General features: G+C 28.4%; 2 protein-coding genes across 2 annotated transcripts in view; one reads left to right on the top strand and one right to left on the bottom strand.

The window, feature by feature from the left end:
* LOC107437034 (FA complementation group M) overlaps window positions 1-27,672 on the top strand; it is a 71,273-nt gene that overhangs the window by 4,412 nt on the left and 39,189 nt on the right. The gene's annotated exons all lie outside the window — the stretch shown is intronic.
* LOC107437033 (ankyrin repeat and SOCS box protein 3) lies at window positions 935-27,672 on the bottom strand. Its single transcript, XM_016048897.3, has 9 exons — window positions 27,493-27,672; window positions 23,890-24,091; window positions 22,393-22,557; window positions 20,841-21,098; window positions 13,733-13,913; window positions 8,612-8,731; window positions 6,259-6,488; window positions 4,124-4,483; window positions 935-3,180 (listed from the first exon to the last, which is right to left on the bottom strand). Exons 2-9 carry the CDS (start codon window positions 24,089-24,091, stop codon window positions 3,035-3,037), a joined length of 1,662 nt encoding a protein of 553 aa, XP_015904383.1. The 5' UTR covers window positions 27,493-27,672; the 3' UTR covers window positions 935-3,034.

Below are 27,672 nucleotides of genomic sequence, written 5' to 3'. Positions count from 1 at the left end.
GTTGCATTCTTAATAAAATGAATAGAGGGATGGTTTTCGACAAAGCAACGCGCATAACATGTTCAACATTCAATCAATAACGATGTTTTGTNATGTCGGTTGGCGTTGGACTTGCAAAATGAAAATGTGAATCAAAGTGTTTAAACATGTAAAAGCGAGAGAAAAAATAAAAAAGTTTGATTTTATTTTTTACACTTATCTAATGATAACAACAGATGGAGATCAAATTGGGTGCGGTTAAATAATATAAGACTTTCACGATTCTTGGAGTTATGTTAGCCTTTTAAATTATGAAGGATTATTTAAAAAGTTACTATAAGGTTTGATTTCATTTTATGATTTATAAATGAAATTAAACAGCTGATCCGCTTTTGGGTCTGTTGCTATTAATGTCCAACCCTGTAGCCTTGTAATTTTGAATCGAATCAAAGGAACTTTTGGATCCAACAGTGGGACAAACTAAGTCTTCAAACAGAGATTTTTGATGAAACTAATCATTATTTGCGTTGCATGGAGAAAAAACATGAAAACCTCCATCTGTCAGAAAACGGCAAGCGAGAAAGGGTTAAATTTTTTAACTTCTTCAAAATCCTCCTCCTTCTAACTCCTTCATTCTAAATACACACTACTATATAAAGTCAATAAAATTTGCATAGCATGAAGAAAATAATTTGGAAGTTGATTTAAGGCTAGTTTGTCTCAATGCTGGATTCAGGAATTCCCTTGTCTCCAGGGTTGGGTACAAAATCACAAAGCTACAGTATTGAACATTGATTGTTGTATATTTGAAAATGGGTCAGCTGTCCATCACCGGTAATAAAATATAATAAAATTCTTCCCAAACTGTACCAAATAGGCAACCTTTTAAATTTACATTTTCAAAGTGATCTTTAAAACACATTGTGTTACTGTAGAAACAAAATATTTCTTTAAATTATTGCTTAAATGCTTTATTAAAAACATAACAAGAAAAATACAAAATAATAATTAAAAGGAATACCACTTTTTTTTAAAACATAGCTATAAAATATCTTCTTGGATTCTAACAACAATTGTTGTTAACTTGTACAGATAACAAATATAATAAATATATCAATAGGATTTCAAAATATAGCTAACATCCATAATAAATTTTCGTATGATATAATTATACACAAAAATTTAATGTCAACAAATTGTTTTAATTTTGTATTAATTATGGTGTTTAATTTTTTTGTTGCATCAACCTGGTTCTTCAAGATTTACAAAATCATTTTATAATAAATATGCTTGTGGCAATATAAACTATAAATTCATACAGGGATAACTGCTAATTTTATTATTATTTCAAAATATAAGATATAAATTCATTATAAAATCAGAACATTTGTCAAATAGAACATGCTCATGTTCTATTAAACAGGTAGGAAATGCTTATTCTTTCTCACTTTTACAGTCAAGGAAAATCCCTTTTTATGTAAATAAATAAATAAATAAGTAAATTGATCCAAGGTAAGATATCTTTATAGAAGTTTTCTACACATGGCAGTCAACATTTTTTTTAAGTAAAACCAAAAATAACATAAAATAAGTAAAAATCTATAATTTATTTGGAAAATAAAACAATAGACACTTGAGTTTCAATAAGCTAAAAAAAAAAAAAAAAAAAAAAAAAAAAAAAAAAAAAAGATTACAATTTTCTCTGATGAAAAAAAATATTTACGTATTCTATCAAATTTTTATTTAAGAACAAGTTTTTCAATATTAAAATATAAATGTATGTTCATTTTACTTATTAGTATGATTGCATAGATTTTTTACTCAGATTTCAAGACAAGCTGTACTTGTTAATAACCAAACAAATCTGCATGTATAAAAAGAAAAAGTATCAATGTATTAAAAAAATAAATGAAAAAAACATAAATTTATTTTACTGTAATATTGAAGAAGTCGTTAACATCGACTTTATTTTTCATATCAATGATATTCGTTAATACAAATAATATTATACAAATATCAGGCAGTGCAAATATGAATGCAGTCAAAGAATAAAACACAAAAATGTTTTCAATTTAATTTTGAGAACTGAGCACACTATTCTTTACTATACACTATACCGCACATTCATTTCAATACACTTTTATTTACTAATTTATTTTTAAATTTTTTCCCCAAAGCATGCAATACATGATTTTTCATTTTTTATTAACCATATAACTGTAGCTTGTGAAACTGTTTTAATTCATTTTTGTATCTAAAAAATGGCAAAAGTATCACTTTCGCTGTTTGATTAAAAACAAAAATTTTAAAGCAAAGTTTTGATCGCTCATCATATTATACAAAACACACAGATGAATTAGCTGAATAAGTGCATCAAACATAAATCATATGTGGGAGACAATTCAATACAAATATCAAACTAGTCAATTAAATATTTATTATGAAACGAAATATGTCTCTCTACTTGAATATGATAATCATGTGAACATATTTCTTGAACAATGTTTGTTAGTAATGTTGGAACTGGATATAAATAAGATCATCAAGTATATTTCCAAACATAGATCAAATTCAGAATTTTTCAAAGAATTGGCTTATAATCAGTCTATTAATTCTTTTTCCTCGGTCAAACATTAATGATACATCATTAAATATTGCCAAACGGAACATATAAACACATAAAAATGATAATTAGTAAAGGAATATTTTTTTAAAATAAAATTTTCTTTTACAGCTCATTCTAATAAAATAGCAAACAGACAAAAAAAGTCAAACATGCTAGCTCTCGCTGGTAGCATCTAATTAACTTTAGCGTTTTGCCAAGTTAAACTAAATTTTTTTATTTTTTGATAAAAAAGGAAGCATATTCTTGGCTTATAACACAGATGGGCTTACATTCAAAAAGAAACGATGCATGTTCAGCAGCTGAATTGTTTCTTTATTCTGTTTGATAGACTTTCATTCATCTCTAAATGCAACAACAGATGAAGAAGTTCAACAGCAGTAAATAAATTACAATTTTTCATGAATGCAAAAAAGTGTTTTGAAGAGATATTTACTGGGATGAGCAGGATATTAATTGTGTGAGAAGATGAGGCAGGTTCAGCTGATGTATTACAAATGGAAGTTTATTTCTATGAACAGAATACAGATGCTGGCGAATTTGTATCACACACAATTGTTGGAGGGGGGATGGCTGACCTGTGAACAAAAATATGTCATCCATCAAAACAAAACATTTTGTACTTCTTGTATTATTTATTACATAGGAAAGATCCTTTGAAAAAGTTATTTTACACTGATTCAAAATTTCAAATGGAATGGATTAGGTTAAAAAAAGTTTCATTCAAGTTAAAGCTAATTTCATATTAATTTTTTTATGGTCAATAATATTTAAAAGTAATAATAATATTTAACATAATTCTATAATTATGATTACAATTATTTCAGACATATTTCATAGCTAATTTCTTTTATGTTTTTTAATGAACATTAACTTGAAGTTGCATTATTAGTTGCATTCAAAAATCAAATTTTATGAGTTGAAAACATTTTACACATTACTTAGATTTTGTATAAACCTATTTGGAGAGGCCTGGAAATTTTTTCTTCATTTTAGAAATGAAATCTGAAGTGTTTATCATATTTTAAGATATGTTTCAAACGAAATGTGTTTCATTAATAATATTCATAGCTTTTTTACTAGTCTGGAAGTTTTTTCAATTCAATGTCATTTATATAGAGTCGTGATAGCTCAGGGGATAGAATGTTTGCCTTCCAATGAGGTGAACCGGGTTCGAATCCCACTAATGACTGGTCGATACGAAGTCCGCATCCGGCTTGCACTGACCACAGTGCTGAAATAAAATATCTTCAGTGATAGACGGATCATGGGTTACAGTCCCCTTGCCATCAGGCTAACCATGGGAGGTTTTCTACTCCATGTAACGCAAATGCGGGTTAGACCCATCAAAAAGTCCTAAACGAAGGCAAAAATTTCTCCCAATGCTTGCTCCAGGAGTTCCTTTGCCTTCCGGATTGTGTTCAAAATGACAAGGCTATGGCATTGAACAATAGTAGTCTTAAACCCAAAAGTTGGGTCGGCTGTTCAACGACAGTTATAAAATATAAAAAAATAGCTTACCTATTTCTTCTATAATATCTCTGACATTTTCAGGATATCTCTTACTGAGGGCATCGAGTGAGGTCTGCATGTGGGGTGAGACAACCAGGTAAGGCAGGATGACTCTCAGAAACTCTCTCAGAGTCAGTCCATTCCTCTTGATGTATCTGGAAGCACAGCGCTGGAAGCAGTAGTCGTTTTTTATCTGAAAGCAGAGGTTTGGGTCGCAGCCATGGTAGAGGAGGAGGCGGAGGATGTCTTGGGTGGAGAGGAGGGCAGAGAGGAAGACCTCGTTCGATGGAAATTCCTTCCTTTGATAGTTGAGGTTGGTCCCGCTCTCAATCAGAATTTGGAGAGCCTCAATATTGTGAACATTTATTGCTAATGACATAAAAATTAAAGCATTTAACAAACATCTCTATTTTTATAAAACTCTCACTTAATGTTATGAATTTCTGTTTCCCCAACAGTTCAGAAGGAAAGACCGGGGTAGCCTAGTAATTATTTATTCCATCATATTATTTTGTTGTTTACATTTATTAATTTTGATAGCTATTTAAATTTGCCCTTTTTATTTATTGTACCAGTATTAAATCATTGCCGTAACAAAGTTTTTTATCCACTGTGGTATCGCCGGCAACGAAAAAGCTGATGCACTGGCCAAAAAAGGTTGCTTCGTTAATCAAGCCCCAAATAACTTGGCTAGCTATAAATCCACTTCGTTAATGATTAATCATGCAATTAAGACAACACATATATCATTGCTAAAAGAATGGACAAAAGAAAAATCGTGGGGAAATGACATCCTTAATCTCCCCCGATTGCCCAAGAAGCAGTGCTGTAGCTGCCTTTCGTCTTGCTACAAAGCACGATTGCTTATACGCCCATCTTTTCCGTCTTAAAATAATGGATAATCCTGCTTGCCCCCTCTGCTGCAGTGGTGCGACGATGAATGCTGAACATCTTCTCAACTGCCCAGTTCTCAGAAAGAACTGCATCTACTCCCGATACTGGGAGGCCAGAGAACTTTTGTTCAATTTAAGTTCTTGATTTAATTTTTGTGTTTGACGTTTTGCTTTTGTTTTTGTATTTTGTATATTTCATATCTTTCTGTATTTGTATTTTTCTTTTCTTTTGATCTCTGTACATGTCTATGTCTATATCGCCAGCTGCATTGGAAATAAAAAAACAAAGTTTTTTTTAAACTTATTTCAAAATACATATTGGCACAAAATTAACAACAAAAAATAATAATTTTAAAAATACAGAGACATTTTTCAAATTTTTTATTTTTGCTTAATTTATTTTTAATTCTAATGAAACGAAAAGAACAGCACAGAGTGCTCTGAATAAAAGATAAAAGTCAATTATATTTAAAAAGAGTCTCTCCCAGAAATTATACTAAAGTAAAACTCATTAAAAAAAAAAAAAAAAACTAAACTCCTAAATTTTAAAAGCAGGGAAATGTTTGGGAAGATTTTTATTCTTCTTTTTGTTAAAAACACATCGCACCTTTAAACAAAATATTCACAGTATAAAATAAAAAATATTAAAAAATAAATAAATACTGAATAATATATTTGTTAAAAATCAAAAGGTTTTAAAAATGTTTTGATAGGTAAGAAGTATTTCAATTCATAAAAACTTACAATTTGTTTTACGTACTATGGCAAAAAATATTAATGCTATTGCATAATTAATAAACTATTTAGATATCGATTAAGATTAAAATAAACAAGTTTAAATGTCAAATTATTCCCATTTTGAGAACAGACAAATGTTTCAATCTTTTTAGAGAAAATAGCCATTTCCTTTGGAAGATGTAAATTAAGAAACAATTCTGAATATTTTTAAGACTTTAAAAATGCAATGATGGTGAAACTTTTCAAATATTGAAAAATTAGGTTCCTCTTCATTTTTCTAGAATTCTTCACCATTTTCATAAGCAGCCAAGAAGACGCTGGCCAGAAAGAGACAAAACTGAAACTAACAGTTATGAATAACTGTTACAAAATCACAACAGTTTAAAAAGATAACAGTATATTATTTGCAAAAAAGCATCATGACACATGAGAGCATTTAGAGAACATTCTTAAAGCAATACCTTCTAATAAAAATGTGAACATAACTGGTTCTTAAAAAAAAAAAAGACAAACCTCTCATGGCCGGATGATATGCTGTCTCAACTGGAGGGCTAGGGTCTGCACCCGAGCTGAGTAGAACGGCTATGGACATGGTATCTTTTTTGAAGCAAGCAAAGGAGAGGGCAGATTCACACTCTGGGAAACACAGGTAGGGTATGCGGGTCACCTGCACAGAATCCCTGCAGTCATACAAGCTGTCTGGGGCAAATCCTGCTTCTAGGAGAACTTTCAAAGAGGCATGGCTGATTTGGAATAAAATTATTCATTCATGAATTCTCTAAAAATATTTCACAATCACAGAAATTACACTAGCATGAATTTGGTCACCCAAAAGTGGAACAATGGAGGTGTGGTGCAAAAACTATAATTTAAAATTCATAGTAATAGGGTTTCCACAAACACCTACCTTTTTTAGATTGATTTTATCACATTTTCTCCATTTTTGTAAGTTAAATTTCATTATTATTATTATGTTCCTACCTGACAACTATAATGCTTTCAAAAAAGTATTTTCCTAGTGGTACTGAAATATCAATTAAAGAAATATTGAAGTAGACACTCCAACACTTACAATGCAAGATATAAGTATGTTTAAACTATTTAAACTTAATGGTAGTCAAAATCAATTTAAACTCAATTTGATAAAACAAGAATTAAGTATGAACGTAAAATTTTGCTATAACAATAAATATATAAAATCTTCTGCTGCTGAAGAGTTTTTAGAAGGATGGTCCGCTCTGCCTGCCCCTTGATACCTACCTATAAATGTGTCCTTTTTGTAAAATTATCCCACCCTCTATTAAAAACACTGCCTTTTTTATTCACATTCCATTTTCAAGAAAATTAATTAACTAAAAAAATAATAATTACACACAAATATTATCCGTGTTTTTAGTTATATTTATTTTGTTAGGATTATTCGAGCTGGCAAAATTTTTAGAAGTTTCTGTTTTTTCAATCCATAATACTTTTTAAAAAAATTTTAAACCTTAAAACTATTTTGTAAATAAATACCTTCCTTAAAAAAATGCACTTTTAAATGTTCATTTTCTAATAATTTTCAGTATAAATTATAGAAAAATTTTTTTTAAGCTGTTTCTCAAAAAAATAATTTTTTTAGTTCACTTATTTTTTAAAAAGAAATGTATTCACAAAGATTGTCTCTTACCATGCCTTTAATTATAATTTATAAACTACAAATTTATTTCTCATTTAGATAATGAATGAAAATTACTTTTTAAAATATACATATAAAATAGCATAACAAGGTAACTTAAAAATCATTAAGGATCAAATTCAGTTATTACATGATATTACACATTTTGATAAATTGTTACTGTGTTAAGTGAGTGCCTTTTTTTGTGAGGTAGCACCCTGCCCTTTTTTATTCCTAGTGAGAACTCTGCTTCCACAAAATGCAGAAGAGTTGGCAGGTATGAATGCCATATTCATAAACATAAAATATATCATAAAACAATTATATATGCCATTAAAGTTGAAAATGAAAATTTTTTTGAAAAGAAATCAGACCCTTAGGTACCTTAAACTTCCAAGAAAACCATGCACCACAGATTAGTATGGCGACAATGGAGTTGGCCAAGCAGGCTGACTTACTTAGAGACTAGAATCTAGAGAATCTCTGGGCCAATTAGGGTTGCCAATAAGTGGGATGCGAAAACTGAGTGGAATAAATACAACACAAGCTATCATGGCACGGAGGGACTCTATCAAATATTGAATAAACTTGCTTTTCATTTCTAGCACATGAGTTGAAATACTTAGTGTAAGATGTTAGTAGAGAGTGACAGTAATAAAATTAACTCGACCCAGAGAATCCCTAGATAGTCAAGTTTTGGGTTAGGTTAAACTCATTGTTACCACACCAATCCATAATGCAACATGGCAGAAACACCAGTCAAACCTACAATGTAGATAGCACTTTGTTATCCAAAATGGTATCTGCATTAATGTCCCAGCCTAAGTATTTTTTCATGTTGAACAATTATTTATTATTTTACCAATCAATGCTTTTAATTGACTATCACTTGTGGTGTGAAAAGGAAAAAAAAAGCCATTTTTTTTTCATTATCAAATTTTGAATCAGAAAAAAAATCTTGTCAAATAACCACATTCTTAAAAAGTTAAAACATTTACATATTTTAATGAATGGAATGAAAAAAGTGTTTAATCATCAGAATTGCTCATGTATGTTAAAGAATGGACAAAGTTTGAGTTGTGAAAAAATGAATTGATCTTGTTTTGAAAATAAATATTTCTTCAACTTCATGAAGAAAAAAATAACTGTTTTTCTTTTTTTTTTGAGTATGAGAAAAAAAGAGAGGAAATAAAAAAAAAAACAATTTACTTTTTCCATTCAATTGCTAAATGCAGTGGGCAAATCATTCCTGAGTAGATGTATGTTTCTGGATGGAAGGCTTGGATGATGGGTTTCAGAAACATGTTCTGTAACAGAATTTCTAAACAACTGAAAGTGAAATAGAGAAAATGTAGTCAGTTTTGCACTTAAAAATGAACCATAAGAAAAGCTGTAACATTCCATGAAGAAAAAAAATAATGTTTAGGTTTTCCTTCTCTAAAAGTGTTAATTTAATATTCTATCCTTTTTCCATTTCTTCATGCACAGAAATATACATAGGTTTTTGCAACTAAATTAGGATAAAATGACACTTCTTCTAAAAGTTTAATAAAAATTTTCTTTCTTCATGGTTGCTATTTTTTTTATTTTATAAAATAATGATTTTATATTTTTACACTTTTATCACACCATATCACTCAACCATAACCAAGTGCCCTTTTTCCAAGAGTTCTATCTTTTAAGAATCATGGTCAGAATGGACTCGTGTCAGACAAAAAGGACAGTGGCTGAGCTGACAGAACATTTCTCTCCAAACATCCACATCACAACCAGCGAAAGGATTTTCAGCAACAGCTGATTTAAAAAGCACTCTGCTGCATATGTACGCTGGTTGTTATACGCCCACTCGCAGGATTGAATTCACGATCCCAGTGGGGTGATTGATATCTTAACCGATTGCACCATTGGAGCTACACTTTCATTGAAGAATGGCACAACAAAAATACAAAAAAGTAACAAATTGTAAAATATGTACACATATTATTTTTTTTTTGTTTAGTTTTACAATCACAGTTATTAAAAAATTTAATATTGTCAGGCGATTAGCAGGTTTTTTTTCTTCAAATTAAGCATACACATAACATCAATCTGGTGATTCTTAATAACTACTCCTCATATAATTTAATTTGTCATGACTTGAGATAAAAATATTTTTCAGTTGAAACTAAAAACAAAGTAAAAGAAAAACACAATTACAAATAATAATTCATGTAACATCAAAGAAGTTTTTTCTAATGACAAAATTGTCATTAGTCACTAACTACATAGTCACTAACTACATAGAATAGGATTATACACTAAGTATATAGGAGAATTTTAATTATCATCTCTTATAAATATAAAATTTTTTTTTAAATAGAAATAATGTAAGCTTTAAATTTTTCAAGCAGTAATTTTTGTTAAAAAAGTTTAAAATGTGTGCAATTTTTATGATGATAGAATACCTAATTAATTATTTGGATTTGTTGCTTGTTAAACTTGAAATACAAAAATAGTTACTGGCAAATAAAGTTTTATCAAAAAATATATCATAATGTAGACAACATGCACACACAGTGCGATGTGAAAAAGAACGAAGACACAGTGCTTCACAAGCATGCAAAAAATGGAATTTACCAGACCTCAGGCATTTGCACAACCTGTTATATAGACGATTCCCCTATCGGGATCTCATAGTCTATATGACGCCAGATGTACAACTTACCTGACAGGGAAGAAAAATAGTTGTGTTGCTCACACAACTAGAAGATAGCATTGTTATCAAATAAAGTTGATTCCACTTCAAGCAAAAATAAAGTTTTACATCCCAGAATTTAAAAAAAAAAAAAAAACTCAGACTCTTGGAATGAATAACTTTATCAGAAACTAAGAATTATAATTATTTTATTATTTATTAATAAATATTTTACAGTATAAAATATTTTGAGTCCTTTTTTAATGTAATCATGTTATTAAAAAATCTTTTGAAAACCAAATTGAGGGAAAAATATGTGGCTTTTAGAACATTTTAGAATGACATCAGAAAGTTAATTTTTAGATGTAAAAAAATAACTCAATTACTTTAAAAGGAGCTTTAAATAGACTCACTTATGATTAATCACAGCTAAAGTAAGAAATTTCCATTTTAATGAATGATTACAAAAATATCATTTATTAGAATCTGAATAAAAGAAAATTATCATGTGCCAATAATGTAGAAGCATACTAATTTAAAATTTCAGTTTATTTGAAATTTTTTACATAAGTTTTATTATCCAAAATTACTTGCCTGAAAAGATATATATATATATATATATATATATTGTTTACACTTCAATTTTCCTTGACAATAGTAGCTTTAATAGCAGCCTTACATATGAAAAATAGAAGCATAAATAAGTCTCCTTGGAGAAATAATTACAATGCTAGTTTCATCTGTATTGTAGAGTTTTGAATAACTATTATAATAAACTAACTAAAAAAACTATCTCATAACATAACTGTACAATACAAAGATTTAAAACTTAGCTAGATAAAGTACTAGAATAGATCATTTACTAAGTCCAATACTGCTTCAAATGCAAAAAATTGTTTTTATCTTTTTGTAAAAAATATTGTGAATAAAATGAAAAGGAATAAAAAGATAAAAATTCAAAATCGAAATTAATCATATAAAATTTAAAAAAAAAGTGGTTAACAACTTTAAAGATTTTTCTATATCTCGCTTGGAAATCATGAAAATAATTCGTTAAGTGCATTTCCATTTATAAGATATTTATTTTTAAAAGATATAACCTGTAAGTTTTCAAATACCAATATTAAAAAAAAAAAGGATTTTTTTTTGTCCCACATGTATTTTTACAGTATTCTGCATAGAGTTGACTAACATTATAACTTCAAAGGGAAAAATTAGTTCTTGTATTTTAATTGCTAAATAGCATAAAAAAAATTAAATAGAAAATTAATTAAAAATATAATATCTAAAATCACTAAAAAATATCATAGCTTTAATAAAATTTGCAATGGTAATTTTATCCTCAGGCAAAATCTTCGATAAACTAAAAATAATATAAATTCATTTAGCTTAACTAGATATAAGTGTAAAAATTTATTTAGGAAGATAAGGATAACAAAATTGCATATTCAAAATAAATTACATAATAATTTATACTGAGTTTAGAATTTTGTATAGAACAAAAATAAACAATATGAAAATAATTATTTTTTAAAACAAATTATCAGTTATCGCCAAACAATTATATTGGTCATTTTTAATTTTTTCCTTGCCCAGCTTTTACCTCCTGTGTAACTTTTTGCATTTAAAAAAAACTATAAATTCTAATTTTCAGAAATAAATTTTCTTATTTTATGAAATTTTGATGCTTACATATTAAAGCTTAATTGAATAAAAATCAAAATTATAAACCATATTTTTTAAGAAATAAAAATACCTATATTTTTTTAACAATATTGTTAATACAGATCTAAATTCTTCACACAGATTTCGATTATACTTGAGTAATAAAAACATAAAAATATATACCTGTGGGAAAATTATATAAAAATTTTAAAATTATTATTTTTTAAATTGTCTGCATGAACACTGAATTTAGATCACAAATATGTTTTGAATTATGAGCAGATCAGAGAGAAAACTTATTTTATTTGTTCATCAACACTTTGAAATCGAGTACATACGCGTATACCAATATTAGATTTTTTTTAAACTTGTGAATAAGAATCATGATGTTCGATTTTAAAATAGCGAGAATATAAACCATGATGTTTTAATCAAATCTTGTAAAAATGAAAAGCAATTTTTGATTTTAAGATAATGTGAATAAAAATTTGAATATTTGGTTTTAAATCACGGGATTATAAATGCTGATGTCTTTTTCGTTAAATTGCTTCAAAACAAATAGTAATGTTTGGTTTTTAAGTTGCATTAAAACGAATCACGATATGTTTAAATTGTTGGTATATGAATCAGGATGACTTACTTATGTATAAAATTCAGTTGATATGGTATGTAGATTATACATTTCAATGAGTGGTGTGATGTGTAAATTGTAATTCGCAGAGAATAAAATTGACTAACCCACATTTGCCTTACATGGTGACGAAAACCTCCCACTCTCAGCCTGACAGCAAGAGGATTCTAACCCATGATCTGTCTATCACTGAGGAAATTTTACATCAGCACTATGGTTGGTGAAAGCCGGGTACAGAGTTTGTATCGACCAGCCATCGCTGGGATTCGAACCCAGTTCACCTCATAGGAAGTAGTGATGTAACGAATAGCGATGTGGCCGAATACTTACTTTTTAAAAATTTCTCTTTTGATTGTAATTTTGTAATTAAAGAAATTTTCAAATTTTAAATTAAAAATGAAATAAATATTAACAAAATTGCTTTTTTAATCTTTGTATATTTAAAAAAATTTTAACAACTTGATTTATTTTTTGTAATAATTTAAATATCTTGATGCCAATAACAAGGCAATATGGCTTTTATAAATCTAAATAATTAATAATAGCATATTTTAGTTATAGTTATACTTGTAATTTATATGCTATTTTATTTAAAATAAGAACTCATTACTACTGTTAAATGTATTCTTAACTTTCTTTTTTGTCAGAAAAATTATTAAAACCCAGAAAATTAAGCTTGTTATGTAGCTTGTTTCTCTAAGTATCAAGACATCCATTAAATGGATAATTAATGTTTTACATTTATAATAAATAAGTATATAATCATATATTTCTAGTGCATATTATTGATAAATAGATATTATTAAGGGAATCACAAATAAATTTTAATTGCCGATTCAGATAGTATTCACACTTCTATTTAACAAACTATATATATTTGTATTTTAATGTAAAAGATTCCAATGCTTGTTTAAATACATATGATGATAAATTTGCAACAAGAAAACGTTTTCATTTATGTAACATTATTAAATACACTTATGTATTATACAACTTAAATTAAGTAAATGTTAGATTTTCTAATAATTAATGCAGCGAAATGTAACTCTGCAATATTCAAGATTAAATATATTTAAAAGCACATTTAAAAAAATATCTTTCTTTATTATTATGAATTTATTCAGCCAAATATCTAATAATATTCATATTCAGCTGAATAACTTCATTATTCGGCCGAATATTCGGCAAAAGGGCCGAATACCGAATAGCAGACGAATATTCGTTACATCCCTAATAGGAAGGCGAAAGCTCTATCCCCTGAGCGATCAAGGCTCAAGTCCAATTATTGGTAAGATTTAGCTCAAAGGTATACACACCTTTAAATTATTTAGAAAATAAATGAAACAAAGAATTGACTCACGTAGTATTGTTAGCTTGAACAGCCATATGTAGAGCAGTCGCATTGTCTGAAGTCTTCAAATTTGGATCTGCCCCGTAGTCTAGCAGTAGCTTTACGCAAGCTTCAAAACCTTGTTGGGCTGCAATCATGAGAGGTGTAGCCCAGTCTTCAGCCCCCATGTTTACAACAATATGCAGATTGCCTGAAATACATGTGATGACCATATCCTTAATAAGTTTCATAATAGCAAATAAATAATTACATGATTATTCCTTCAATTAACCTTCAACTAAATAAAGAAGCTTCTTTTAATTGAACGCCAAGATATGCTTAAAATGCACACGTTGAATATATTAAAACATTAAAACCTCTAATAATGAAGATAATACATTAAAAAATATTTATAAACGGTCGAAACCTGGATCCACTGTTCCAGATGAGTCAGATTTCTGGTTCATGAATGCAAAATTAGGTCATCTCCTAATTGCGTTAATGTTAAGAACAATGCTGAATGTGTAGATTTTGAAGCAACATTCAAACTGAATTTGCAATTACTGTCTCAATAATCAAAATCCCATCTGAAAATTTTACTCTATCATGGGTGGCATTTAAAAATATAGAAATAAAGAATTTAGGAGAGGGTTAAAACAAGATTGAGACTTCTGTAAATTATTTTCTCCAAATTCATTTAAAAATGTTTAACCAGGCCAAGGAATAAAGATGGTCATGAATAGATAAAGAAGAGAGCCTACTGGGTTAAAAACAAAATGAATGATACTCACTTAATTCGGGTGACAGAATGAACTGATATATCAATTTTATAATTTTAGTACAAAAAAGGTTCCTTTTTTAAGAAATAAAATATGCAGGTTTTAATAACTTGGGGGAAAATACCCAAAATTTATAAATACCAGGGTATTTATGAATTTTATTGAAAATTCAGTGATCATGTTTTTCATTTGGATTTTACAAAATTATATATATTCAAGAAAAAATTAAGTTTTGCTTTTATTATCAATAGTTAATTATTTACTAAGATGAAAAATTCCATCGATTGTCTTAAATTCACATTTCTATTCATATAATTGATTCTATTCATAACCCAATATTTTTGATAAAGTTTTTCCAGAAAATGCAAAACCTTTTTTCAGATTTTAAGTAATTTTTCTTTAAAAAGTTTATTATACAAGATTAAATGGGATTGTTATGCTTTTTCCTTTATGAAAAAAACTGTTCTGAGAGAATAAAAAAAACTACTTTTTTATTTCTATATTTTAAATTGCATGTTAAACTTATAGTTCTAAATAAAGATTTACATACAATATTTATTATGCCAAATATAATAAATAAATAAAATACATATTAAGTTTCACTATATCCAATTTTTTAGGGAACTGAAATTTAATAATACTTACAGGAATGAAAAAAAAGCATTATTAATTTTTGTCACTTAAATACACAAGATTGATTTGGAAAATGATGTTTTTAATAAATTAAACGCTATGAACTTAAGTCTGATTAGGACATAGCAATTGAGGTTGATAACAAAAGCCCACAAATATATAGAAATTTATCTGAATCAAATTTAGTATGCAAATATCTTTTATTCCTAACTAATATAACTATCAAATAAGACTTGATAGTTTAAGAATTCATAAAGTTCATCTTCCTTAATTATTTATATCAATAAACATTAGAGAAAAACTTATCAATAAAAACTTATGAAATTTCTCATATTTATCGATAACAAATCACAAGATATTTTAATTTCAGAAACTAATTAAAACTTATTGCTGTAAAATAAAAATAAAAACTTGGAACAATATTAATATTCAGTATTTTACATAGAATGGTAAACAGTAAATATGATTTTAATAAATATAACTCAGTCATGTGTGATAAATTTTAAACAATAACTCCTTCTTGTTTAATAGTAGTTTAAAACTAAATTGCTTAGGTCAGTATTTTTTTTAATTGAAACGAAATGTTAAGATTTTACTAAAATGTCATTGACATTTGAATTTTTTATTTTTATTGTTTCTAATAAGATGCAGAATCAATGCAGAAAAAAACTATAAAAAATATTGAATGATTTTAAATTTACATCATAAAAAATTAATTTACTTAAAATAAAATAGTTTTATGGCTAATTTAATTAAAAAAATTTGGATAAATTTCTAGTATCAGTTTTATCATTTATCTTAAATTAATGTAGATGAATAATTTTCATAAACTTCAATCTTATTCCCTATACTTATTCCACGGCTGGATTAGCCATTAGGCCAGACTAGGCCATGGCCTGGCGCCCCCAATGATTAGAGGCCCCCTTAAAGTGGATTTTTTGAAAATAAATTTTGAAAAATTAAGAAAGCAATGATTTTTCAAATATTTTCAAAATGTTATGATTATTTTTTAGTTCTAATTTAATAAAATAAAGTAAAATTATTTATTTATTTTAATTTTAAATATGCTTTCTTAAATGGAAAGATATATAAATACTTTTCTATTTGAATAAATAAAAAATATACGAGAAGAAAATTTAATCTAAGGGCCCCAAAAATTTGAATGGCCTTGTTAATAATATTTCTCAATGTAAATAATAATAATTTCTAAAACTAAAAAGATGGCGCTCTGCACAGTAATGTGAAATCAGATAATTAATTGCAATCAGTTTCCTCCATGCCACTGTATCATTACCATCATCCTTGTTTGTTATTAAATATATTTTGTTAAAGGCGTTTTGTAATGATCATCTCACCGTATTTAACATTGGCGCACCAACCTAGGACTAAGAACTTGAAAAAGGTGAGTGCATTTGATTTAAATAATGGATTCATATGATGATTTGAAGAATAAAAGAAAAACAATTCGCTCTTTAACAACTCGATTAACAACAAAAATTGAAAATTTAATGAATGATGATAATGTTGAAACTAAAGAAAAGATCGAAGACTTAATAGATTGTAAAGAGCAATTAATTGATAAAAATAGAAGTTTAAAAGCAATAAATAATCGAATTGAACCACTAATTAAAAGTGAGGAAATAGAAACTGAAATTACTGGAATTGAAGAATATTCGGAAAAAATAATCAAGTGGCAATCTCGAATCGCAAGATTTTTGAAAGAAAACGTTGAAGAAAGTAGAGGAGGAGATGAATCATTTAACAGCGCACAATATGAAAAATCTAAATTTGTTCCAGAAAGTAATGCAGTTAATCTTCCAAAACTAACCATAAATAAATTTTACAGTGAAACAATATTATGGCTTGAATTTTGGAATCAATTTCAAATTGCTATTAATGAAAACGAAAGTTTAACAGAGATACAAAAATTTACTTATTTAAAGAGTTTACTTAGTGGAATTGCATTAAATGCTATTAAAGAGTTTGCTTTGACAAAAGAAAATTATACCAAAAGTATAGAATTGTTAAAAGATAGATTTGGGAGGGAAGATTTAGTGATTAATAGTCATATGAATCGTCTATTAAATCTTGATCCCGTAACAAATTCTAGTGATATCAGAGCATTGCGAAATTTATATGATAATTTAGAAGTAAACATTAGATGATTAGAAAGCTTAAATGTAGTGTCTGGAACATATGGACACTTATTATGCCCTATATTATTAAAACAATTACCAGAAAATTTAACTTTAGCATACAACAGCAAATGAAAATCAAAACCAGAATTTAATGTTTCTGAATTAGTTCAATTTATTAAGGAAGAAATTCAAGTCCGCGAATCATCTACATTATTCCATGATAATGTTAAGAAAAATAAACACTATAATTATTATAATTCCAGGGAAGTAATAAATAAAAAACAGTTCAGATTGAATATTCCCACAGCTTCAGCATTGGCTATTAATGTAAAATTTAATTGTGTGTTTTGTAACATGATTAATTTATTTGTGAAAAAATGTCGGTTTCTGAAAAAAGAGATAGATTAATGCGCGAAGGTCGTTGCTTTAAATGTTTCTGCAAAGCACATTTAAGTTCACTATGTAGGAGTAAAATTAGCCCTCATAAAAAATTTAATAGTAAATCTCATCACGAAATAATTTGTTTTGGAATTCCGAAAACTCAAAACGAAAGTTCGCAAGAAACCACAGAGAAAAATACAGTTGTAGCCAGCATTTCTCATGTCAAAGAGGGGCGGAAAGGGGAATTTCAATCAGTGTTTTTACAAACATGTGTTGCGGAATTGCATTCGGCAGACAAAACGGAGGAGATAAATATTTTATTTGATTCCGCATCTATGAGGTCATTCATTACTAGAGAATTAGCTCAAAAGCTTAATCTCCCAATAAGTAGCAAAGGAAAATTTATTAGTTTATACTTTTGGAAACCATGAACCGCAAGAAAAAACATTTGATATCATAAAGACGAGAATAAGCAATAAAAAATATCCTACTCGAAGGTCAGAGTTTGAATTATTGGTTTCAAGCACCATAACACGTGCATCTTTCCCACCGCATAATAATAAAATAAAGTTGCTTCTTGAGGATTTTGGGCTTACTGATTTATGTCTTTCGAAAGGAATACATTCAATTGATATATTAACTCGAGAGGATTATTATTGGAAACTCCACACTGGGTACTTAAGGAGTTGACAAAATATTTGTTTTATCTCGAAACATTACTCAGAGGAAGCATAACTGGGATTACTCATTCAGATTTAAAAAATGATTCTATTATTGAAAATTTATGTTATTGTAAGGAAAAATTTAATTGTGAGGAATTAATTTCCGAAAATAATTCTTGTTATGATATAAATTTACAGTTACGTAAATTTTGGGATATTGAGAGCTTAGACATTAATGATAAAATGTAGAATACACCTTTTGAACAAGAAACTTTAAAACGGTTTGAACAAAATATAAAATTTCAGGATGGCTGATACGTAGTTAAATTACCATTTAAAGAGATATGGTTTATTACTTACCTCATCATCCAGTAATTAGAAATGATAAACAAACTACAAAGTTACGGATAGTTTTTGATACTTCGGCTAAAGAAAAAAATTGCTACTCTCTAAATAATAACTTATAAAGGTAATCAAAATTTTAAGGTAAATGATATTGTTTTGATTCATGATGACAAACTTCCAAGGAGCATGTGGAAACTTGGAAAAGTTGTGGAAACATTTCAAGGACGTGATAACAAAATAAGAGCATGTGCTTTGAAAACTTTGAAAACAGATACGTCAATAATAAAACGTCCTATAAATTTATTATATAATTTAAAAGTGAACAATTAAATTAATATGAATATTCTATTTGAATTTTAAATTCACATTTATTATTATTTGAACATTTTATTTGACAATACTGCTTAAGATAAACATTTAATTTACAAATTAAGTTTATTTTAAGATATTATTTAAACTTTTTTGATTTAAAGAAAATATGCATAGATATATATTTTTCTTGTTTAGATGTTTGTTTAAAATGAAAAGATTTCGCAGGTGAAAGAATTTGTGTTGTGAAAATTGTTTGATTTATTATTCATGATGTGGTAATTTAATTTCATCAATTGTTATTCATTTATTTAAATTTCAATAATTTCATTTATAATGCAATAATTTGTTATAGGTTTGAACTAATGCTGATGAAACATAGTATTTTATGAGTTCGATTAATATTATTAATTTATAATCTTTATATAATTAAGAATGGCTCATATTGTAAAAAGGTAAGATTATATTATATTTTTGGTTAATATTTTGAAATGATTAATTTGTTATGAACTAAGAGTTCATCAGGGGGAAGTGCTAATAACATTTCTCAATGTAAATAATAATAATTTCTAAAACTAAACAGATTGCGCTCTGTGCAGTAATGTGAAATCATATCATTAATTGTAATCAGTTTCCCCCATGCCACTGTATCATTACCATCATCCGTGTATGTTATTAAATATATTTTGTTAAAGCCGTTTTGTAATGATTAAACTCCCGAGATCATTTCACCGTATTTAACAGGCCTAGGGCCCCCGCATACGCTTAATCTGGCCCAGACTTATTCATTTCCTCTAGTTTATACAATTGTCTCAGGAATTATTATAATGTTTAGTTTGTGATAATGCACAATGCAAACAAACTTTTTTCCATTGCTTTTGTAATATAACAATGCAGCTTCTTCGCTAGGTATTTATAGTTTTTAAATTATTATTATTTTTTTTAAGAATTAATATATTTTAAGTTTTAAAGTTTATTTTCGAAAATTCAAGATGTTATATTATTTCCAGAACTATAAGCAACACAAATCATGCTGCATGCTTTAAATATAACAAAAAATAATAAATACCCTGATTTTGGGTATTTATTAAAGGGTATTTACTAAAGGATAAATACCCAAATCACATCTATAGAAACAAATAATCAATTTTATTTCTTCAAAAAAAAAAAAAAATACTACATTTTTTATATAAAGGAATCTTAATCTTAAATGTACATTTTTCAATGCAATTAGAGTAAAATTTGATAAATGGGGACTTCAGTTTTTGTAGATACTATTTTAGCACAAAGCAGCCATAAAACATTCAAATTTTTTTTCATGATATTATAAGGTAAGTAAAAAACAACAACATATTAAATACTTTCAATATTAGTGTAAATAATATTAAAGAGATATAATGGACAACACACATTTCATGTCATATAGAACTGATCAAAACTCACTTTTAGTGGCTGAGTGAATTATCTAACATCAATGTTTGTAATGAAATACAGTTTTCTTAATACTGAAGATAAAAATTTTCGATTTCGATAGTGCAAGATTTTCTAATAAATGTCATATCAATCTTATGCTTAAAAATATTTTTTTGAAATAATAATTTTTCTTATAACTTCATAAATATAATGACGAAAAAATCCTCAACTTTAAGTCAAACTAGCATCAGAAAAATGTCTTTCAGAATTTCTAAAAATTTTCTGGAAACAAAAATAAACCTATAGGTGCCACAAATTTAAATGAACATTTCTTGTCATTTTCTTTACTTTTACAGATTAAAAATTTTTTTTTACTAGTTCTGTCGCCCTCTTGCTGCAATAACAAGAGACATGAACAGATAAATTATTTGTATTTAATATAATCATACATACAAATAAAGAGGAGGGAAGGAATTACCTTTTTCTTTTGCTGCATCAAGAAGGGCTTTCAAGCTTTTTTCACAACCATGCTGAGCAGCAGAAAAAACAGGAGTCAATTTGCATTCATCTCGGGCATCGATGTTGGCACCATTTTTGAGCAGGAAATTGACGAGGGTCGGATTTTTACTGCTCGCAGCCTGATGGAGAGGGGACCAGCCACTGCAATCTGTCGCATTGACGTCAGCTCCAGCGACCACCAACTTTTCAACAAGAAATTCATTTTTATTTCGTAGTGCTGAAAATATAAGAATGCAGCTGTTAATATTTAAAACAAATAAACATAAAATAAATTATAACATTTCATCCGAATGAACTTGTTTAATTTTTCTACTAATTATATAGCTTTTTATTATTTTGATTAAAAACAAATATTTAAAACTACATTGTCATGCACGATGCTGAAAACTTTCTTGTTAACATTTTGAAGGTTGTGTACTGTGACCAAAGGCTAAGAAAAGAACAATGATTATAAAAGAAGAAGTGTCAGCTGAGTTTCAAGGCATGCAGTAGTGAAGCAGTACCTTTCAAGGGATCAAAAATCAGTTTCCAATAAAACTTTTTATATCTATTTTTCAAATATTAATAAATAAAATAAAATGTAATTACCGATTTTTATAGCAGAAGCCTGGTACAATAGTGCGATAAAACAGAGTTGTCAGAAGTGGTCTCCAGTGTAAATGGCGCAATAGTGTAGCACAGTGTATATTGGTATTAATTTTAACATGAGTTACACTTAAAAAAGTGTGCATAATATATATGCATTTGTAGAATAAAAAATGCTTTTATCTATATTAATAAGCAAAGATTTTATGTCATAATGATTTAAACAGCAAAAAAGTTAAAATCCTTTAACAGGCCGGCAAAAAGGCAGCACCAAGTATACTGTATAGGCAATACTGGAATAAGCATGCATGGTAAAAAATAGGATAAAAATAAAAGTAATGCCTTTAAAATGATAATAAAATAATAATTTAAAAGTTACAAAATACGTTTTAAATGTTTCAATAAACATAGTTCTAATTTCTAAATTCAAAATGCATTAACAAATCTATGAAACACTGAGAAAAAGAAATCTCTGCTTCTGTGATTTATTTTTTCCAGGTGCCTATCTATTGTTGAAGAAATAATAATAACAGGAATAAAAAGAAATAATAACGCACACACTAAACATTCTCAAGAAGCAATGCATTAAACAAAATTGAGTTTCAATTTTTACAATTTGGATTTTGACAGGATTGTAATTTTAGATGGTAAAAACATTCATCGTCCTTCAGTTGTTTATTTTCTGTGAGACAAGTGGAAAAATTATTTCCTCATAAACATCACAGTTAGAAAATGAAATTAACTTTCTTTGAAAGAGTCGTGGCACTTACACCAAAAAAATGGTAATAAATATATTACAAGGAAAATTATTAAGAAAATCTAGTCACTGGTTCAAAGGACCAATAACTAAAATATATTATCAGCTTTAATTTTATCTTCTCTATACAAGATAATTTAAACACTATTTAACCAAAAACGCTTTTAACCTTGTAGTAAAGGAGTGTCAGATTCATTATCTGGAATATTTGGATCAGCTCCATGTTGCAAAAGAAGTTTAACAAACTCATTTGCAGTACTTCCTTGTCTTCTTTTACAAGCTAAAAGCAGAGCGCTCTCTCCCTCATGCGTTTGCCAATTGATGTCAGTTTTTTCTGGAAAAATAGGGATAAAAGTTAAAAAGGAAGAATAATATTACAATTAATTAGCAACATAAAATTTCTGAAATTTAAACAACTTTTCTTTCATATTTCTGATCAGAAATATTTAATTTTAATTATTCATCAGAGTTTAAAATCATAGGTGGTAAATAATCAATTGTCATTAGGACCAGTGACCAATATCTAGAAATGCTATGCAAACAAATGGGGTTACATATTATTCATTCTTATCATATTTAATTGAAAACAGGTCCTCCCCCCCCTGATTTCTTAGATAGTTAATCTATTTTCAGGTACATAAATTTGATAATATTCATGGTAAATATCCTACCAAAATTCAAACATTTTAGCTTTAAATCTAACGAAACAGATATTCATTATTCATAATTAATTTTTTGTTGAAGACTATTACACATGAATGTGACATTAGAAAGAAATAAGGGACTGTGGTAATTCACTCATTAAACTACAGTTGGTCAAAATTACCAAAAATAAAAACTATAGTGCAAAAAAAAAAAAAAACAATAATTAAGAAAATGGATAAAAAGGTTGTTACCTTTAATTGTTTCTATTTCCCATTTTTGTTTTTAAGATTTAATTTTGTGCTACTCATTTGCAGTACACACAATACTCATGGAGTATTCATACATTACGAAATCGTTTTATTAAAGCATCATTCTTGCTCTGTTTCAAACATTTGTTTTAAATAGTTAATAATGTTTTCACAATTTTCTTTTTGTTTTTCAATAGTGTCAAAACTATAGAGGACACTATGTATGTTTGTAAAACTTTGGTATTTTTTTCTGTGTAAAGCTCCTTGCACTAATCACAAATGTCAATTAAAAGCAACACTATAAGGCATATAGCAAGATAATTTTTCGTTAGTTATTGCAATGATTACACACAATTTCTTAATTGATGCTCGGAGAGGGTTTAAGAGATCTGAGTTATACTTTACTGTTTAACAACAGACATTTTTTGAGCAATTTAGATTTCACGGATTTTTTTTTTAATAGGAATAAAACTTTTACTCTAAGTTGGATAAACTTTTTTTTCCCAACATCTTCCCCATAATAATTATCCAGAAGTTAATGAAAATTGTCTTGTTAAATCCTAGTCTTAATCATCATTCTAAACATGATAATTAAAAAAAAATATTACAGGTACGGGTAAATTGTTATTGATCAATGCGAAAAGAGAACTTTTGTAATCATTACGATTACAAATTAATAGTTTCAATAATTCTTTTCTGCATGAATTAAAAGCAAGTAAAAAATTCTTAAGACTTATAGATAATTTAAAATTTTTAAGTTACACAATATATACCATGCTTTAAGAGCTCTGCTAAGCATTCTTCAGTGGGAGGTATGGCTGCAGCTTCATGTAAGGGTTTCCACCCTCTGTTGTCAGCAACATCAACAGGGCAGTTCTCTTTAATGAGTTGCTTTAATAATTTGATGTTTCCAACTTTGGCAGCGCAACCTACTTTAGAGCAAGTATCAAACCACTGCTCATTAAATTCCATCATCTGAAAATAAAAAATACTTTTGAAATAGCACAATAAAGTGGAAAAAAATCCCTAGATTATGGTGTTCTTATAACCTACACTAGGGTCATTTCCCACATATGCTAAAGTGTGTCAAACATTCAAATATGGAAACGTGGGATGCAAAACCTAAATTAATATGTGTTTTGAGGGACCCATAAATTTAATAGCTTTTGAATAATCTATAAAAAATCTCCCCCTATCACATAAGTTGCAACTATCTTACTTTTTATGTTCACTTGTAGGACTGGGCGATATTAGAAATTATATATCGTGATGCATCGTCAGTTTTGCATCGCGATATAGCGATGTATCGCGATATAGTATTTTTGAATTTCAATTACTTGAAGAGAAAGTCAGATTTCTATCAAAACTTCATACTCACGCANGAACGTAAGAGAAGAGTCTTATATCGCTATATCGTTTTCTTCTTTCCTTGCGTGTCTTATATCGCTATATCGTTTTCTTCTTTCCTTGCGTGTCTTATATCGCTATAACGTTTTGCGGCAAATGAAAAAAGTTAAATATTAGTCTAGTCGCTGTATCGTCTTGCCGATATATGCGTTAAATCGATTTATAGCCCAGTCCTATTCACTTGTAACGCACCCATGCAGCTTGTCAGTGTAATTTGCCCAACTTTCTGTATTGTCTGTCCATTAGTAATATGAAAGGCTCAGAAGATCAACGGGAAGCAAATAACTTTTATTCAAAAATGTAAGTATTTATCTAGAGAGCACAAGCTACAAACTGATAAATACATAGTAAGGGCAGTTACTATACATTCACAGCTGGCCAGGACGGAACAGACATAACAAGCTCGCTAAGCAGGAAGGAATAAATATCTTTAGCATCCTGTGTATTAACTCTAACAGTTCCATGGAGAGCATTCGATAAGCTCCCAACGATACACATCACAGTCGATCCACGTCGGCGGACACATTCGGCTCACCGAAGGATCATCACACGGAGTAGCATCCTCGCCTTACATAGAAGTGATGTTTGTGTCTAGCACAAGCTACAAAGCAACTGTGTGGATGCAGTATGTGAGGCAGATGACTTTAAGAAGTCAGCTAATGTGTAAAGAAGTAGTGAAATATTTATCCAATGAGTCTATTTACATAAACTTGATGCCAACAGCTAATCACTTAACACATAAAATAATAAAGAAAATAACTAGATGCAAATCACTTCTATTCGCAACAATTATTGTACAGACATGTGATAATTTTCTACTGTGATCAAATGCCCCCTTGACAAACTATGGGAAGAGGTAACCTCTAATGTAACATCAAATGTGTGATCTATTGCTGCATGATGGAACGTCTATATCTTTATTATCAGAATCAATGCTACACTTCATTTCCAAGTTTTAATAGGAAACAGTTTAAAGAAGTTGATACAAACAGTTTATACTTAGATTATAGAGTTATCACAAAAATAAATCAAGTATTAAGATTTTGAAGATAAAAAAGTTTGATATAAGCATTTGTTATGAAAAATGCTTTGTGATAAAAGAAGGGAGGGAACTCATAAGCAATCTATTAAACAAATCATAATAAAAGAAATAAAAATAATGAATTATAAAAAAACAGAACTCAGAGAGAATTTTAACATAAAATCCATGCCATTCAATGAAAAAGAAAAGAGAGATTATTAAGAATAAATTTTATGTTAGAGTTTAATAGTTAAGCCTATTTAAAATTAAAAATTATATTAATATTAGCTTACAGCTTTTAAATATATCAGTTATGCAATTGCCTACAGTTGAGGATTATAAATAGTATCGATTATAGACGCAACACTTTATATTAAAATCAAAAAGTTAAGAAAGATATTTCTAACAGTGTGCCAAAATTTTAAAAGTCAATGTCTGGAAAAAAATAGGGGGAGATTTCCGCATCATGATTTGTTGCAGAATAATCGCCAAGCCCTGAAAAATTTTTGGCAGCAGCCCGAGAAAAACTTTAAAAAAACATAAGAGAAAGGGACCAATTCGAAAGGCATAACTCGTAGCTACTTCTGGCAAAAATTTACGTGCTTTCTTTTTAAAAAAAATTTGCAAGTTTAAAATCTATATGACAGATTATGAATAGTTACAGCAGAAAACAAGTAAAAAGAAAGAACACAGAGTACAAAAAGAAAAAAAATGTTGAAACAGAGTTCTCTAATCTAACATATCTCTAGCTTCCCAATAATGCTTGACAAGAAAAGTCTTGCCTAGAGCAGGGGAGTGCAAAGTCCATAACCCCTCCAAAGCTGAACAGAATACATATCGGGGAAGGAATCATCTTGAGTCTATGGTTTCTTAGGTAGTCATGTCCAGTAACTAGGCGGAATTTAGCAACTGCTCTATGGCTTGGGCTATTATACAAATTTGGGATGGCATTCCTCTAGGACTTTTGGAAAACATGGTTATAGAGGTCTTTAGCATAGGCTTAAAGAGATATTTTAAAAAGATTTTTAATAGTATGGAAGGGCATAGAATGAGAAATTTACTGCAGAATAATAGCACCCTTTTTAGTCAGAAATCGGCTTTCTCGTTGCCTGGAACTTAAGAGTGGGCCGGAACCCACTGGAGTACTATAGTTTTCTCAAGTGATGACAGGCTTTTAAGATGATAATGGCAATCCGATATGCCCTGTGTTATGGGATTGCTGTCAGAAACGATTGCCAACATAACAGTTCTAGAATTACTGAGGATAATAGCTCCTATGAATTTTTTCAAGTGGCGTTGCAGCTAGGACAGAGCTGTGCAGATCATAGAAATTTCTCCGTCAAATGCAGTATCCTGTTCCACAAGAACCTAGAAAGGAAAAATGTCTGAGAAAATTCCGGCACCTGCATAAGAGCTATGATACAGGAGGGATCCATCTTGGTTCAGGGTAAAATATGTTTAATTCTTTGAGAGTAAGGGCTCTCAAAATAGAAGGGCCCGCATTACTTTTGAGTCAAATCAAGATTAGTACAGAGAGATTTCAAATGTATTGGATTTTGTGGTAATTTTGGTTCATGATTTATACCAAGTGAATTTTTTTAACTAAAAAACGTCCTGTCGAAATCCCGTCTGGTTCTCATATATCTAGTTATATATATATATATACATAGAGAAAGAGATCAAAATCTTAAAAATTTTTTAACATAAAACAGTCGTTTTTTTTCTTCTTTTTAAAATTATACATTTACATATGAAGGACAGAATCACAATTTATTCCACAAAGTTTTGAAAAATTATTTCAGGGTAGAACAGTGTTAACTAAGTATACAAAAGAGAATTTCTACATTTGTATACTTAGTAAACACATAAAGTACTTGTGCTAAAGTTAATTTTTAATGAACTTAAAAGGTTTTGATTTCACTTTCTCAAAAAATAATCAATCTCTTACCTATTTGGTAAAATGGAAAAAAATATCCTTAATCTTTACTCATACTCGATTGATTTCAAAAGCATTATTTCAAAGAAACACTTAAAAACAGATTAGAACTTAATATTTGAGGCAAATTAGCTTAATATTTTCGGTACCCAATCTGTTTGCTATGATGATCAGTTTTATAGTTTTAAATAT

This window comes from Parasteatoda tepidariorum, chromosome 6 (genome assembly GCF_043381705.1).
Source record: "Parasteatoda tepidariorum isolate YZ-2023 chromosome 6, CAS_Ptep_4.0, whole genome shotgun sequence".
NCBI lineage: Eukaryota > Metazoa > Arthropoda > Arachnida > Araneae > Theridiidae > Parasteatoda > Parasteatoda tepidariorum.
The sequence above is the reverse complement of the archived record's forward strand: the minus strand, read 5'-3'. Positions and strand labels throughout refer to the sequence as shown.

Excerpts from the sequence above, each read along its gene's own strand:
- LOC107437033 (XM_016048897.3), bottom strand. The coding sequence starts at position 24,091 with ATGATGGAATTTAATGAGCAGTGGTTTGATACTTGCTCTAAAGTAGGT. Across the intron at positions 13,914-20,840 it reads TGATGCAGCAAAAGAAAAAG|GCAATCTGCATATTGTTGTA; the intron begins GTAATTCCTTCC and ends CATGTATTTCAG. Across the intron at positions 4,484-6,258 it reads ATATCATCCGGCCATGAGAG|CAATAAATGTTCACAATATT; the intron begins GTTTGTCTTTTT and ends TTATGTCATTAG.